At 36.7% G+C, this 14,982-nt stretch overlaps 1 protein-coding gene across 3 annotated transcripts in view; it reads right to left on the bottom strand.

The window, feature by feature from the left end:
• Positions 1-14,982, bottom strand: part of LOC145784441 (C-type lectin domain family 4 member F-like) — a 54,897-nt gene that overhangs the window by 9,126 nt on the left and 30,789 nt on the right. For all 3 annotated transcript variants that reach the window (XM_082596256.1, XM_082596255.1, XM_082596253.1), the window contains 3 exons: positions 7,268-7,309; positions 6,267-6,308; positions 5,912-5,956 (listed from right to left, as the gene is read on the bottom strand). In XM_082596256.1, coding sequence (XP_082452382.1) covers positions 5,912-5,956; positions 6,267-6,308; positions 7,268-7,309 — 129 coding nt within the window. The remainder of the gene's footprint in view (positions 1-5,911; positions 5,957-6,266; positions 6,309-7,267; positions 7,310-14,982) is intronic.

The following is a 14,982-nucleotide window of genomic DNA, read 5'->3' as shown; positions in this document are numbered from 1 at the left end:
ATTGTGGAATTTTGAGCAATGTGTTATTATCGGGTATTGACCTGAAGTCACCTTTTGCACGAGAAATCTGTATTATGTAACGCATGTCCAGAATCGTCTGTAAGCATGCAAATCTAGAATGTTCTGTTGTTTTTCATGATTTCTGAGCGTCGTTTGTCATGACGTCACAAGGATGTTTACCAGTAGATGTCCGATTGCGAAATATTTATTATGTAAGAATCTTCTACTCCTACGTGACATTCTTTAGACTTCTTGAAGCTTCTGCTTGTTGACATTTATTGCAACTTGACAGAACAATGTGACATTACGTAACCTTCTCGATGTTACTAGACCGAACAAACCTTTTATAATTAGTGGTGTAGTTTGCATTATGATTATTGAGTTGATTATGAGAGTTGTGTTATGAGTTGTGGATTGGTAGTTGGTGCAGAAATTATTGTTGATTGAGAGTTGAAGTAATCGAATACAAGTAGATGAGAATTGGTGCTGATATAAATTGTGTTCGAAATTAGAGTTATTTGAGAAGCCGTTCGTTAAAGTCCTTCAAGAAGTTAGATTATCATTTCCCTAGTAGAACCATTCGACATTTAATTGACTGCTTTTCGGTTTGACCCATTAAACTACGTCATTGAACCTTTCCAAGTCTTTTTCCTGGTAAGAGATAGAAAGAAACCGTGACAAACAGCTTGAATGGTTTATTGAAATTGTCCGATTGAAATCATACAATAAGCGAAATTTTATCTTCTATTTATTGGCTGCTTTGGTGAGAATAAAATATCTTCTTGGTGGTAGGAGAGCTCGGACTGCATCCTGCAACAGTCATATTAATCGAAATAAGGAAATGGCACAATGTAAAAGCTTTCCATGCAGCATCTCATTCCAACAAGTATTGAGGTCCAGTATGAAAGGACGCAGTTTTTCTTTACACAATTGCTGGAATAAGTGCAATGAAGAAGCGCTGATCTAATTTTAACGTCTGCGTCAGCATGCAGGTCACGCCATTGAAAATAAAGGAAAAATAACGTAAAAACAACGCAACACAAATCTCAGAAGGGGCGATCGAACCAATAGAACAATGTCTAATATTTGTTCAAAAGTTGTTGAAAGCCATTTGATTGTTTACAGCAGGGGTGGTAAACCTTTTTAACACAACTGCCAGTTATGAAAATGTAATGCCTACAGGATGGCCGCATATCAAATAAACACTAATTCATATTTTCAGCATATTTTCGAAATTGTATAAATCGAGATAAAAATTCTTCACGCAATACTGCCACTCTTCGAGCATAACCATTCAGGCTCTCATTACTGCAATCAAAGGAAAAATATTGTTTTCGATGTAAATAATGTCTTTTAAAGTGGGAAAATGGTCAATTTTGTGTTCTCGCAAGCTAAAAAAATATCTGGAAGATGAAGGGCAGCACAAAAAAGTAGAAAAAGGCCGCATGTGGCCGGCGGGCCGCACGTTGCCCAGCCCTGGTTTACAGCCTTTACTGCTATTCAACACGGTTCGATGCAGTTCATTTTTGTTTTGTTGGCGACAAACAAAATTGTGCGTTGTGTTTTAACACTTTGCTCCTCAAAGGGAGGCCAGATTTGGCCCCCCCCTCAAATTTCCTTTAATTATTTGAAGCACAGTAACGCCATGCACTTGGTTTTTCTTGACTTTTCCTAAAATTGCCAGGCGGATCTGATAATATTAAATTTGATGCTAAAAGTTGTGTAGTTTTCTTGTAAATTCAAGATTTTAGTGAATTTTTGCTATTTCTAGCTAACTTCCAGCAAAGCGTGAAATGGATTACATTGCGATAACAAGCCATAAGCTCATAATTGCTTCGTGCATCGACATGCGCGAGCCGAGAGAAGCATCCTCTTGCTTTCCTTTGTTTGGTTTGACCTCAATAATACAAAGCGCGTAATTTCTTATGCTACAAAGAAAAGCCAGTGATCGCAAAGCTGTTAATTAGAAACAATAATAGCAAACGTTTTTTGCGTTATCAGCTCTACAAAGAAGAATAGCAATCCACGATCAAAACAGTAGGCTATGGAGGCCACAAACTATTCAAAACAGTTGTTTCAAGCAGATAATATTCATTGACGAATAAAAAACGTTACAATAAGAAATCTTCTCTTGGGTAAAGACACGAAAACCTGGTTTCGAAATAAACGTTCTATGGAAATGCTCTCATTGACAAAACTTGCAATTGAGGAAATGTATCACTGCAAATGCTTTTGGGAGAAGCCGGAGAAATAGCGTTTTTGCAAACAGTGATTGTGAGATACACTCAAAATTGTGAGATAGGCTCCATTTACACGTAGCAGCTAACTCGATGACGTCTCTTCCCTGCTTTATGTCGCCTACTTGTTGTTATGTCCTGTATTTTTGTTTCACAGTGCACTGTGTTTTGTTCCAAAGAGCGCAAAATAAAGATGATAATGCCTCATCTACATTACAAAATATTTTGTAATGTAGACGAGGCATAAAGTTAGGCGTTACATAAGACAAACAACAAATCAGCTTTCTTCATCATTGATTCAACATCTGAATACGTTGCCCCAATGTATAAGAGGCCGGCTATTGTGAAGACCCGTCATTTATAAACGATTCGATTATACCAAAAGTGGGACAAACTAGTGGATCAAAGAATGAATAAACAATGCTGAGAAAACTAAATCTAAGTGACGAACAATACCGATGTCTTCATTTATCTTGGAAAAATGCTGCCTAAACTTATCAACAAAAAATACCGTAAATAACGGCAAGGATCCCGAAAGCAGAATTTGCTCGACTTTGGCATGAATTTAGTCAGACATCTACAGTAATAATTCCACACATACAATAACGGGCTCTCAACGGCTGTAAGATACATAATAATCAACCTGGTTCTGGACGATTTGTGTAACAGTTTAGGGGAAGACACTACTTGAAATGATGCACCACACAAAAGATTTTTAATGAAGACTGAGTCTAAAAACCGATGTGGATTGTGCTGCACAATAACTTCAAGTTTAGGACAGAAGAGGCGGAAAATATCACGATAAAAATAAAGACCTTGTGGGAAATTTTCCAGAATCATAACACGATGCAATTACCATAAACGCTTAGTTTGCATGCTGCTCTAAGCTGGCCGGCAACCACAAAGGTAGACAACACAGGCAGTTTATAATTTGATAACAGCGCAATAAACATTATAAATACGTAAACCGACAATTTTCTTTTACAAACGTTTTACGTCTAATAGTAAATTTTCCCCCAACAATTTTTTGTGAAGCGCTTGCAAACCACGGTTTTGTAAAATAATTCATCATTATTATTTTTTACTTCTCGGATATTGTAAAACGTCATCAGCAAAATCACAAAAAAATGTTTCATTGCTTCAATGTAGTAGGCCTAAGAATTTTTTATAGAATTGTAGCCACGTTGTTTCAACAAAGAAGCCATTTTTTGGCAATATAAAGTTATAGAAAATAATTTGCAATCATGCAAATGGTTGGAAAGAATCTAGGAAGTCTTCTCACAATCTGGCACAAAGTGATTATGTTTATTGTATCTCTGCAAAATGTTTTACGACAAACTTTGAAGCTTCGTTATAATCATTTTTATCTTTGAAGTCAAAAGTTAATTTTCTTTTGGCCAGAAACATAATCACTGCCTTGCTGATGTTGTCGCCTTTACGCGTATTTTTTGTGCTTCAAACAATAAGGACCCAGTCAGCAATCCAGTCTATTTACATTGATTCAACATTTGTAAACGTTAAATTTATGTAGATTTGCTCATGGATTATTTCACATTTCCTTTGTTTACGCATGTTCCTCAATTCGCTGTTGCATTGTTTCGACGCTGGCGGACTAAAATTATATTTTCAAATTGATTGACGCAATCTTCAATAAAAAGTGGGCTTCGAACTTAGCTTTGTTGATGTAAATGCTGTATTTTTTGTGGATGTAATTTATGAGTCATGTTTATAAACACCCGTAAGCGAAATGACTTATGATGGAGCCTGCATGATATTTGTGATGCGACTTGACACAAATCCACAATTCCAAAAGCACCTAATTTGAACTTAGAAATTTCAGATAATTTCAACAATTTGTTCAATTGTCTTCTCTCTACTAAAAATATTCATACTACAAACTCAATTGTAGACCTAAAATACACAAACGAAGATGTAAACAGCTATTCAAGCAGGCTAAGGTGTTACTTATGAAAAATTTGGTTCCATAAAACTAAAAGCTAGCCATGAGTTTCGGAATGCATTAGTTTAGGACAAAAATGTAAGACAACAAACGCAGTTTTGTTTTTTCAAATTCGTGTAACAATATTACTCTAATTGTAACTATTTTAGAATCAGTGAGTAGCTTACAATAAGATTTGCTCGCAAATCTTTATCAATGCAATGATTCGGCACACCGCACACACACTTCGTGCGTTCGATTGAGCTCTTTGTTATTCAGAACTTTGCATGAAATCGGATTAACATGGTAATTAAATAGCGGCAAGATAAATCAAAATTGTCGTTTTTGGGTACCTTTGCAAAAATTGAAATATCAAGTTTAACATATAAAATTTCAAAATAATGACTTTTCAAACTTATAGACAAATGATTTGTTTTCACACCAGTGCAACTTCTGTTGAAATAGCACCAGCGGATAACACGTAACAGCTGATTGAATTTGATCCAAAAACGGCCCCCCCTTGAGCAGTTAACTTCCAAAAAAACGTTGAAAAGCAAAGGGTTAAAGTATTCAACTCCCCATCTGTTCTCCAAATAGGATTTTTACTGACACCAACGGAGGCTACAGTCTGTTATATATTTTACAGTATATTGCAGTTTGCAAAGGAGGATGGTTGTTTTATTGCACACTCCGGTGGATTTGTTGGGAAATGCTTTTGCAGCCTTTACTCCATTGATCATTAACGCGCGTGCCCTGGCTTAAATAGTGGTCCTGCAGTCCCAATAAATAGTATTATTGCAATATTATGATATTTGTCAAGTGAGTTTGCCTTCGATTTATTTATTCAGAATAAATAAGCCGAGTATTGTTGGATAGTGGGGAATTAAATTGATACATAACCGACGACTTGATATATACACAATGTTATTTTTTCCCGCAGGTGGACTTTATCATCAATGCTGTACATGAACAAATTCGATTTCTTCGTCCAATCTACAACGATCAAGCTTCCGTTGTTCTTATTAAATTTACAAAACTCCTTTTGTACATGTTAAAACATTCTTAATAACTTCCAGCCGATGACGTCATGGTGCCTCTGACCAGCAGGAAGTCGACCCATCATTACGGAATGCTCGATTCCGCACTTGCAATAGACGTGCCCGATAAATGTCATTTGGCTGTTTATAACAGTTCTTATGAGGATGCTAGATGTACACCAAGAGCGTCTACTCATTTGTTCGTTAGTGATCCTATCCATCCAGTTAAATTCCATCATTCTCCGTATGAACCAAATTTCAGCACCGTTAATCTTCTTTTCCATCTGCGGGCATACTGTCCAGAATTCACAGCCATATAGCAGAACTGACCAAACGTACACCTGTAAAATTTTTATTCTAGTCTTCTGAGATAGATTGGCTATTTTGGTGAAAACTTGTTTGGATTGTGCAATTCTTGATTTGATATTACCCCAGCATCGCCCATTCGAAGTAACTATGGAGCCAAGATCGTTGAAACTATTTTCTTGAGGGATGGGTGTATTCTGTATCGTGATTGTGCATACAGGAATTATTTCCTTTGCTGAAATAGTCTTCCATAAGGTTTTGTTATGGTCAAGTGGCCTAAGGTTCTCATTTTGCTGATTCATTGTGTCGAGTAATATCAAAATATCAAGTATTAGACTGGCTGAAGAAGTAGGCTTAATAACAGATATAAAGTCGAGTCTACTTGTGTTTACCTGTATATTGGGACACCAGTCTTTCTTCTAGAGCCGCTAGCTTGTCTGAAAAATAAATAAAACTGTTGCCATATTTAGACACAAAAGAAATGGAGTAATGCCAAGAAATCATCCAAGTTAAAATTAAAATCAAAATTGAAATACAGAGTTACATTTACTTGAATTGTTTGTGAGTTGTTCATTCAGAGACGACATTTCATCTGAAACAGTGAATTAACAATACGAATTCAATAATCATCACAATTATTTTAACAATAACACATGAATGTGTGCATCAGCAATTACATACAGAAGTCTGGTTGATTTATCTTAAATTTTAAATTTAATCAAAATTGAAATACGCAGTTACATTTACCTGATATATTTGTGAGTTGTTCATTCAGAGACGATATTTCATCTGAAACAGTGAATCAACAATACGAATTCAATAATCATCACTTTTATTATAACAACAGCAGATGAAAATGTACATCAACAATTACATACAGTACAAAAGTTTGGTTGATTTCTTTTGAATGGATGGTTCACCAAGTAGTTACTTTAATAACATTACCATCAGAGTGCTTGAGCTGAGAACGGTAATTGAAAGTTAATACGCACACTGCAAGTTAATACATACACAGCAATAATGTCTTTTCACACAATGTTTTACATTGCTTAAAAAAAAGTTAAAATAAACAGTTTCTATTTACTCGATTGATTTGTGAGTTGTTGATGTAGCGAAGACATTTCCTCTGAAACAAAAACAACATGAAATTAGTAAACATCACATTTGTATCAACAATAACAAAATGAGAGTGTAGGCTACATCAGCAATTACATACAAAAGTTTGGTTGATTTCTTTTGAATGGATGGCTAACCAAGTAGTTACTTTAATAACATTACTGTCAGAGTGCTTGAGCTGAGAACGGTAATTGAAAGTTAATACGCACACTGCAGGTTAATACATAGACAGCAATAATGCCTTTTCACACAACGTTTTAAATTGTTTAAAAACAAAAGTGAAAATAAACAGTTTCTATTTACTCGATCGATTTGTGAGTTGTTCATGCAGCGAAGATATTTCATCTGAAACAATAACAATACGAAATTAGTAAACATCACAATTATATTAAAAATAACAAAATGAAAGTGTACATCAACAATTACATACAAAAGTTTGGTTGATTTCTTTTGAATGGATGGTTCACCAAGTAGTTACTTTAATAACATTACCGTCAGAGTGCTTGAGCGGAGAACGGGAACTGAAAGTTAATATGCACACTGCAAGTTAATACATACACAGCAATAATGTCTTTTCACACAACGTTTTACATTGTTTAAAAAAAAAGTTAAAATAAACAGTTTCAATTCACCTGATTGGTTGGTGAGTTGTTCATGCAGCGAAGATATTTCCTCTGAAACAATAACAACACGACATTAGTAAGCATCACATTTATATCAACAATAACAAAATGAAAGTGTGCATCAGCAGTCACCTATGTCTACAACTGCAACCACAGTGCAACTGCCAGAGTGCTCGAGTGGCAAACGGTGCCGAAGTGTCAGCATACCCGATAAATTGTAGCAATTCAAAGAAAAAAGTTTGGTAAGTTACTTTTACAATTTCAGTTCTTTCATACCAACCCGGTCATGCGTACAGTTTTGCTACAAGGAAATGATTAGCTTTGCTGTTGTGGATAGTTTACTATGCATCAGTACATGTTCATTCTTCACTCCTTACATAAAAAGCAAACGATTTAGTCACAACGTAACCAAAAAGTTTTGCAATATAGGTTTTTAAATTCAAAATTAAGAATTAAGGAATGTGTGGATTTGAAAATTGATTATTGATGTTTCAATACTTTACATCATACATTTGAAGATAGTAAATGCGACAACAATGCTTTTGTGACGGTCGTTTTTATTTTTGTTTTAACATTGAGATACTTTATTTGAAAGTTTTTTGCAATAGAATCGTTTTTTTTTTTAATTACAAAAACTGTTAATAAATTTCAATCTTTAAATTAATCATTAACCCATTTCAACAATTATTGTTTTCACCTTTATATTTTGATTCTACTCTTCTTTCCTGTTCCACCAACTTGTCTGAAAGGTAAAGTTGATTGCTTACATTTGGAAAATGAAACGAATAGCTCATACTTGTTACTCCTTTTATCTGTTGCTCATCACATAAACAATTTCTATCATCTAGCAAATAACTCGTTTAACAATAATAATAATAATAAAAATAATAACAAAAACATTAACTAGGACACTGATATAACAATATGAAACTCAGTAGGCAAATCAGTATTATTCAAATAAACACAAAAGCAACAATTTACCTTTGACGACTTGCTCAGTGATTTGCTTTATATCTTCTTTCTTGCACTCATCCAAAGAATTCTGTCCACCTTGCTGGATGTTTGAGTGCACATAGACGGTCTCAGAACACTTGCTGCTTGGTGGTGGTTCCTTATCAGGATCAAATGTTCTGCATAAAGTAGTCAGCTCTTCGTGGGTTGCTGGAATTGAAAGGCAAAGAGCTAAAACTGCGCATTCCACAAACTTGTTCATTTTGATCGTAGAAATGTTTGACAACGTTAGATTTTCAATTATGACTTGTACCTTGAGATAACATATTGTCAAAATGATCTATCTGGTCGATTGCGGACAAAATATATCCGCGTTTCAATCCATGTATGAATTTAAAATTGCTTCATTTACGTCACATCCGTTAAAAGCCATGAAGCTTATTTTGCTTCTTTTAATGATAATCACGATTGTCATCAAAAGCACTTAGGCCTACCGATGACGTAATGCTTCAGAAGATTGATTGAATGCATGTGCGGTAATCGTGGTGAGGTTTGAGTCTGCTTTCATTCCATTGCAAAACTTTGGCAATCACCTCACCCAATAGTTAAGCGGCAATAACAACCACATCCTCATCCAACGTTATTTAACTGTATTGGACACTTAATAAACACCAATGTTGATTGCTGTCGTCTCTCTTTATTGAAAGACACAATCAGGGATTTATTGGGTTTGATTCGGGCTAATACAACGTTCACCTGGCGAGACAAATAGCAACTGAACTGACAGAACGAAACGTAACATAGATTGCGCAACAAGGACAACTTGAAGGACACGTGACAATACACACACCAGTTCGTGTGTTGCAGATGCAAAGGGGCAACATCCAATATATCAACATCCCCTCTTGTTTACGTGAGTGTTTGTACAGTACAAAATAACAGTTACAAAACATAAATAATATAACACCATTCACAAAATCTTCACCAAAAATAATCACAAAGTTTTACTGGAGGTCTACGATTTCTTTGTGGTCTTGCATCAGGGGTAGACCTATCAGCATTGGGTAGTACATTGTTACAAGGAGGTACATAATTATTGTTGTTGGCTCTTGAATTGAAATACGGTGCATTTGATTCATTATCCTCCGTTTGGCTTTGGTTTTCACTGCGATCAATATGAATATGAACACGGTTTAATTCAAAATTGCGGCAAATTTTGATTGTTGTATCCAAATTTAGATTTTCTTCTCTATTTAAGATGCTTTGTAATTTCTTACATACCGACAGTGTTGGGCGCGATAACTCATTTTTCAGTTAAGCGATAACGATAATCGATAAACGAAAAATGCCTAAAGCAATAACGATAAACGATAAACCAAAAAAAAGTTAAGCGATAACGATAAACGATAAATTATCGTCGATAATGTCCGATAACGATAATTTTCTTTTTTTCTTGATTACCGCTGCCCCATCCCATGCAGCACGAACTGTTTTCATCAACATGACGAAAAATCGAACATAATATACTGTAGTGTAAAGGGACAAAACTTTTTGTAAGTTATGCATAAATAGAATCGCAACAGCGGCAGTAAGTAACGAATCTTCAACCTCTTGATCCAGAATCAAACCACTGAGGTAACCGCCGTGCTTATAATTATACCTTCAGGTACCAGTTGGATGCTTTTATCAATTGAGTTACACTGCCGCTTACGTGCAGTAGGCAAAATAATTAAATCAAATGAAAATACCATAAAAAATTCCAAACTTTGTATTTTGCTTTCTGCAGGTCTGTTTACAGCAAAGTCAGCAATAATTGAAAAAATTCCAAAAAACGCAAAATGCTTGAAAAGTTATCAATAATCTTAAGCGTTATTGATAGTAAAAATGTGCATACTGTGAAATCCATCAAGCTTGTCAAATTAGTCGTGTTTGTTTAAGAACAAAAACATGATTATCGTAATTTACTGATAATTTCAGATAATTTTTGTTGTTGGCAGAACGGTGAGTTGTTGAGATAAGAATATTACAATATTGGCACTGTATTTGTGGGAATAAAAATATTTGATTGAGGTAGGCTATGTCGCATAGGTAAATGAGAAAGGTTATATTGTATTTAGCATAATTTTACCACGCAACTCGATGCGCCTATTGTCATGCAAAAACTACTACAAGATGCAAAAAATGTGATGTCGGTCTGCATGTCAAATGCTTCAAGCAATATCATATTCCGCAATGACTTGTTTCAGTCGTCGTCGTCGTGTGAGCGTCTGGGGCCGAGGGTCTATCCTTTTAGCACCCCAGATTCACGATGTTCCCGGACAACACTAGAAGGCTATTAGAGAGCAGCCATAAGTCCTTGGTTTCATCATCCATGACACGCAGACCTTCCACTCTGTTACGTGGCTTGAAGATGGAGCAGTCATTGATGATGTGGTCTGCGGTCTGTTCCTCGGCACCACATTCACAGGAGGAGGAAGAGGCCATTCCCCATTGGTGCATGGTTGAGCGGAAAAGCCCGACGCCCGTACGGAGACGGTTGAGGCGCACCCATGCCTGTCTTGGTAGTGTTAGACCGATAGGGCGTGTGTCGGCGTCGGGGATGAACGAATAGAATCTGGTGGCGGTTGACTTCCATTCAGAACTCCATTTACAGTCCGCCCAAGCAGCCGCAGAAATGTCTTGTTCATCAGCTTCGTTCATCAGAAGTTGAGCGGCTGGCACGAATGGGTGTCTTGATTTCAGTCGACGGGGGTGCTCGTTTGGAAGAGCAGAGATCTTGTGGTGGAGAAGGTGGTTAGGCTCCAGCAGTGCCCGTTGACCGAGGGACAGAGTGGCTTCTTCGCGACGAAGCTCAGCGGGTTGGATGCCAGCGAGAATGGGGAGATTGTCCAACGGTGTGGGACGCAGGCATCCGGTCACTGTGCACAGGGCGCTGTTTATGGCAGTGTCGATGTTATGGCAGTGAGCACTGCGGCACCAAACAGGTGCACAGTACTCTGCTGAAGAGTAGACAAGGGCTAAGGCTGCTATACGCAAAGTGTCAGCCCTCGCCCCCCCAGCTAGAGCCTGCCAGGCGCTTGAGTAGCGCAGCGCGAGATGTCAGTTTCATGCGCAGTGACACCAAGTGGTGGCAGCAAGTGAGCGATCTGTCCAGATTATCCAGATCCGATTGTTTCAGTGATGTTGTGTTACTTTGCTAATTTTCATCTTCATATTTTTTGAACTTTCATTTCAATAAAATGCTCGATGACAATAATGACATGACAAGACATGAACAAGACATTTCCCATTTATCACTTTGAGCGATAAGTAAAATGTAATAAGCATTACGCACAAGAAACTTGTGAAATTTGATAACGGATTTGCCTATAGCGTCTTATATATAGGACGGCTTTTTTCTCAAAAAGTACAAACACAATTAGGAAAAAAATAATTGTGATATGTTTTTTAGGTCATAAGTATGCAATATTTAAATTTTCCGAAAATTTTTTTAAGTGCTTTCACTTTCGGCACAAATGGGTTAACTTTTTAAGTTAAATGGCACTTACGCATTTGGTTAGGCTATTATTTTTGGATTAAAGTTATATCGCCAAGCTAGAAAAAAATCGATCTTACAGTTTATAACCGATCTTGTGTTGTTATTGTGTGTGAATTTGTCTTTTAAACTGTGTTTGTGACGTAACCGCACGCCTCAAGGCCAGTCCTTGCAATTTTAGTTAATCTACTCATCTAAAGATTTAATTAGCTTAAAACAGTAAGTTTCATCTTTTGAAGAGAGAGATTTTATTTTTTTACGACAATTACTAAAAACTAACACTTCCAACGAAAAAAGAAAACACAAGAATAAAATAACTGATCGTGAGGTGGCGCGAAAGACCATGTTTCCGATGTAAAAGCGGCCTCGTATTGCGACACTTTCACAAACCACTTGCCAATTTCTTTCGCTTCGCTTCAAAGGAATCTCTACCGCTTGTGCGCTTACATTTTGTAAAATTCACTCGCGATTGCCGATTGCAGCAAAACAACAAGAGCCTTGTTGCATGCATTTCATTGCATTGCAATTTGCAACTCTAAAAATTATTGTGTTGTCAGGGCCGTCGCTGCAGGGGGGCGTGCCCCCTCCCCTGACAACAACCTGTGCACACACACTTCAGGCACTGAAGAAGAGCTGGTTTTAATTTTAGTTTCATTAACTAGGTGGCTAGTAAAAATATTACTTTTCATGGTGCTTCCACTTGTGTGTTGATCCGAAATAAAATTTATCGGCGATTAATTATCGGCGATGATCAAATATTGCTTTGGCGATAACGATAAACGATAACTGAAAAAATAATTGAGCGATAACGATAAACGATAAAAATTTATCGCCGATAATTATCGCCGATAATTATCGCCGATAATGCCCTTTACTGCATACCGATGTTCCAATTTTATCGCGTATCATCCGTTCGGTGTAGTTGGCAAAATTGCATAGTTCTGCTTTTTTTCGTAATTTAGTCAGAAAAAAGTTAAAGGGTTCTCTTACTTTGGTTTCCCAGAATCTTCGAGTGTGAACGAGTTCGCTTTCTGCTTGCGTACAGAAATTTTGCAGTTTTTCTAGCAGGACTTGTGGATTCTTCTTGTCATCTTCACTTAAGTATGTGAACTGCTTTGCAACTTTGATTGCCTCAGGACCAGCACAGTTGAGTATTGTTGCTGTTTGAATCTCCTGGCTTTTCTTGGACGCTCCACTGGCTATCATGTAGATTTCTATTTCGTACTTCCAGTCGGGAAATATTTGCGCCACATTAGCATTGTGTATATCCAACAACGTAGGTTTTCTCGCGGTTATGTTCATTGTAGTTGCTTGTCTTCTGAACTTACTCAATTTAGCATTTCATAATAATCCTCGCTGCCACCATGTTGTTTGCTGTCGTCTCTCTTTATTGAAAGACACAATCAGGGATTTATTGGGTTTGATTCGGGCTAATACAACGTTCACCTGGCGAGACAAATAGCAACTGAACTGACAGAACGAAACGTAACATAGATTGCGCAACAAGGACAACTTGAAGGACACGTGACAATACACACACCAGTTCGTGTGTTGCAGATGCAAAGGGGCAACATCCAATATATCAACAATTCATCTTGGTTTTGTTTTATTTTGAAAGCAAATCTGTTCTGTAGCTAACTGCTCTTGGCTGATGCTGAGCTGCGTCGGAGTCTGCCTCGCTTTCTGACCTAGTCTTATTCTGAAACGATCCCTGTTCCATATCTAGAAAGCTAAAACCTCAATTGCTAAGGTAACAGGGATCAGTTGTCAGTAGATGTAACAGAAAATATATTTCGCACTTATTCAGTGCATCGTCAGTTCTGATCGTCAGTTATGATCTAGATCAGAACTGACGATGCACTGAATAAGTGCGAAATATATTTTCTGTTACATCTACTGACAACTGATCCCTGTTACCTTAGCAATGGAGGTTTTAGCAAATCTGTTCTGCTTTGATTTGTCAATTATTCGTTCATAGAATCACAACAACAACCAACTTTGGAAATGTTTTACTTCAACAAAAATTTTTTTTATTTTACTTTGTTTCGTTGGAAACTGAATCTTTAGTAGTAGCGGATCTAGAAAAAAGTCTCTTTTTGCTTATTTTGTGACCCAACACACTGCACTTTTGTTCGTCGAACACGTTATTTGGACAAAATCATTTAATCAAAATCTAGATTTCTGTAGAAGTTAGAGTTAGTCCATACAAGCTTTAAGATCAAGCGGCTCTGGTTGAACTTTCGGGGTATGCGTTTGAGCAACCCATTAGAAGGACTGCACACGATTTAGCGGCATCTAATGGATGTAAAAATTCCCTCGCAACAAGATTTCAATAATCGGAAACTTCACTCTGTCAATCTCGGTAACCGTCACTGCGACATCACTGCGTCAGTGATTCAAAGCCTCTAGTCTATAAGTATGTGAAACTACCAGGAATAACCTGTCATGCCTTTGTCTCTCCGAGTATAAAGATTCAAAAGAGACAAAAAAACAAAAAAATCTCTGGGTTTAAAACTGTTTGAAACTTTATTTGACCAAAATCATTTAATCAAAAATTAGATTTCTGTAGAAGTTAGGGTTAGCCCACATGGTTTGGTTTAAAACTGTCTTGATTTAAAACTTTCTCAAACCATTTCCTTTATAAACACAGAAGGATTTCACTAATTTATCCTTTGAAGTACAGTGGCACGCATGTGTGCCACAAAATAAATTATGATTTTATATTTCAAAATGGTAATATATTGATATAATTTTTGTGCTGCAACCTCTCTATACATCAAAATTTAATTTGAAACTAGTTGTTGGAAACTCTGAACTACTTTCTTCAGACATGTCAATGGTTTACACAATACAGACAATACAAAGGTTCACTGAAAATTTATATCCAATTCCTTATGTGCGTCAAAGGGTTAACGAAATTTACATCGTGTTGGCCCTGTTGGGTACGAAGCAAAATTTAAAACTCCGTCCGAAATGTCCCTGCCTTTCTCCTTAGCAGGGGTGGGCAACCTTTTTAACACAAGGGCCAGTTAGGAAAATGTATGTAATGCTTACAGGAGGGCCGTACATCAAATAAACACTAATTCATATTTTCAGCAATGGAGTTTATCTTATTAAAATTTTGTAGAAGAATGTCATTTTCCTGCAGTGAATTCAATTCAAGCTGGATTTCTACAGGCGCAAAACTTATTTCACAGGAACAGGGGAGTGAAGAGACGGTCATATCACTTCTTAAGCT

This window comes from Aplidium turbinatum, chromosome 15, assembly GCF_918807975.1.
Source record: "Aplidium turbinatum chromosome 15, kaAplTurb1.1, whole genome shotgun sequence".
NCBI classification, from domain to species: Eukaryota; Metazoa; Chordata; class Ascidiacea; order Aplousobranchia; family Polyclinidae; genus Aplidium; species Aplidium turbinatum.
This window is presented reverse-complemented; position numbering and strand designations above follow the sequence as displayed.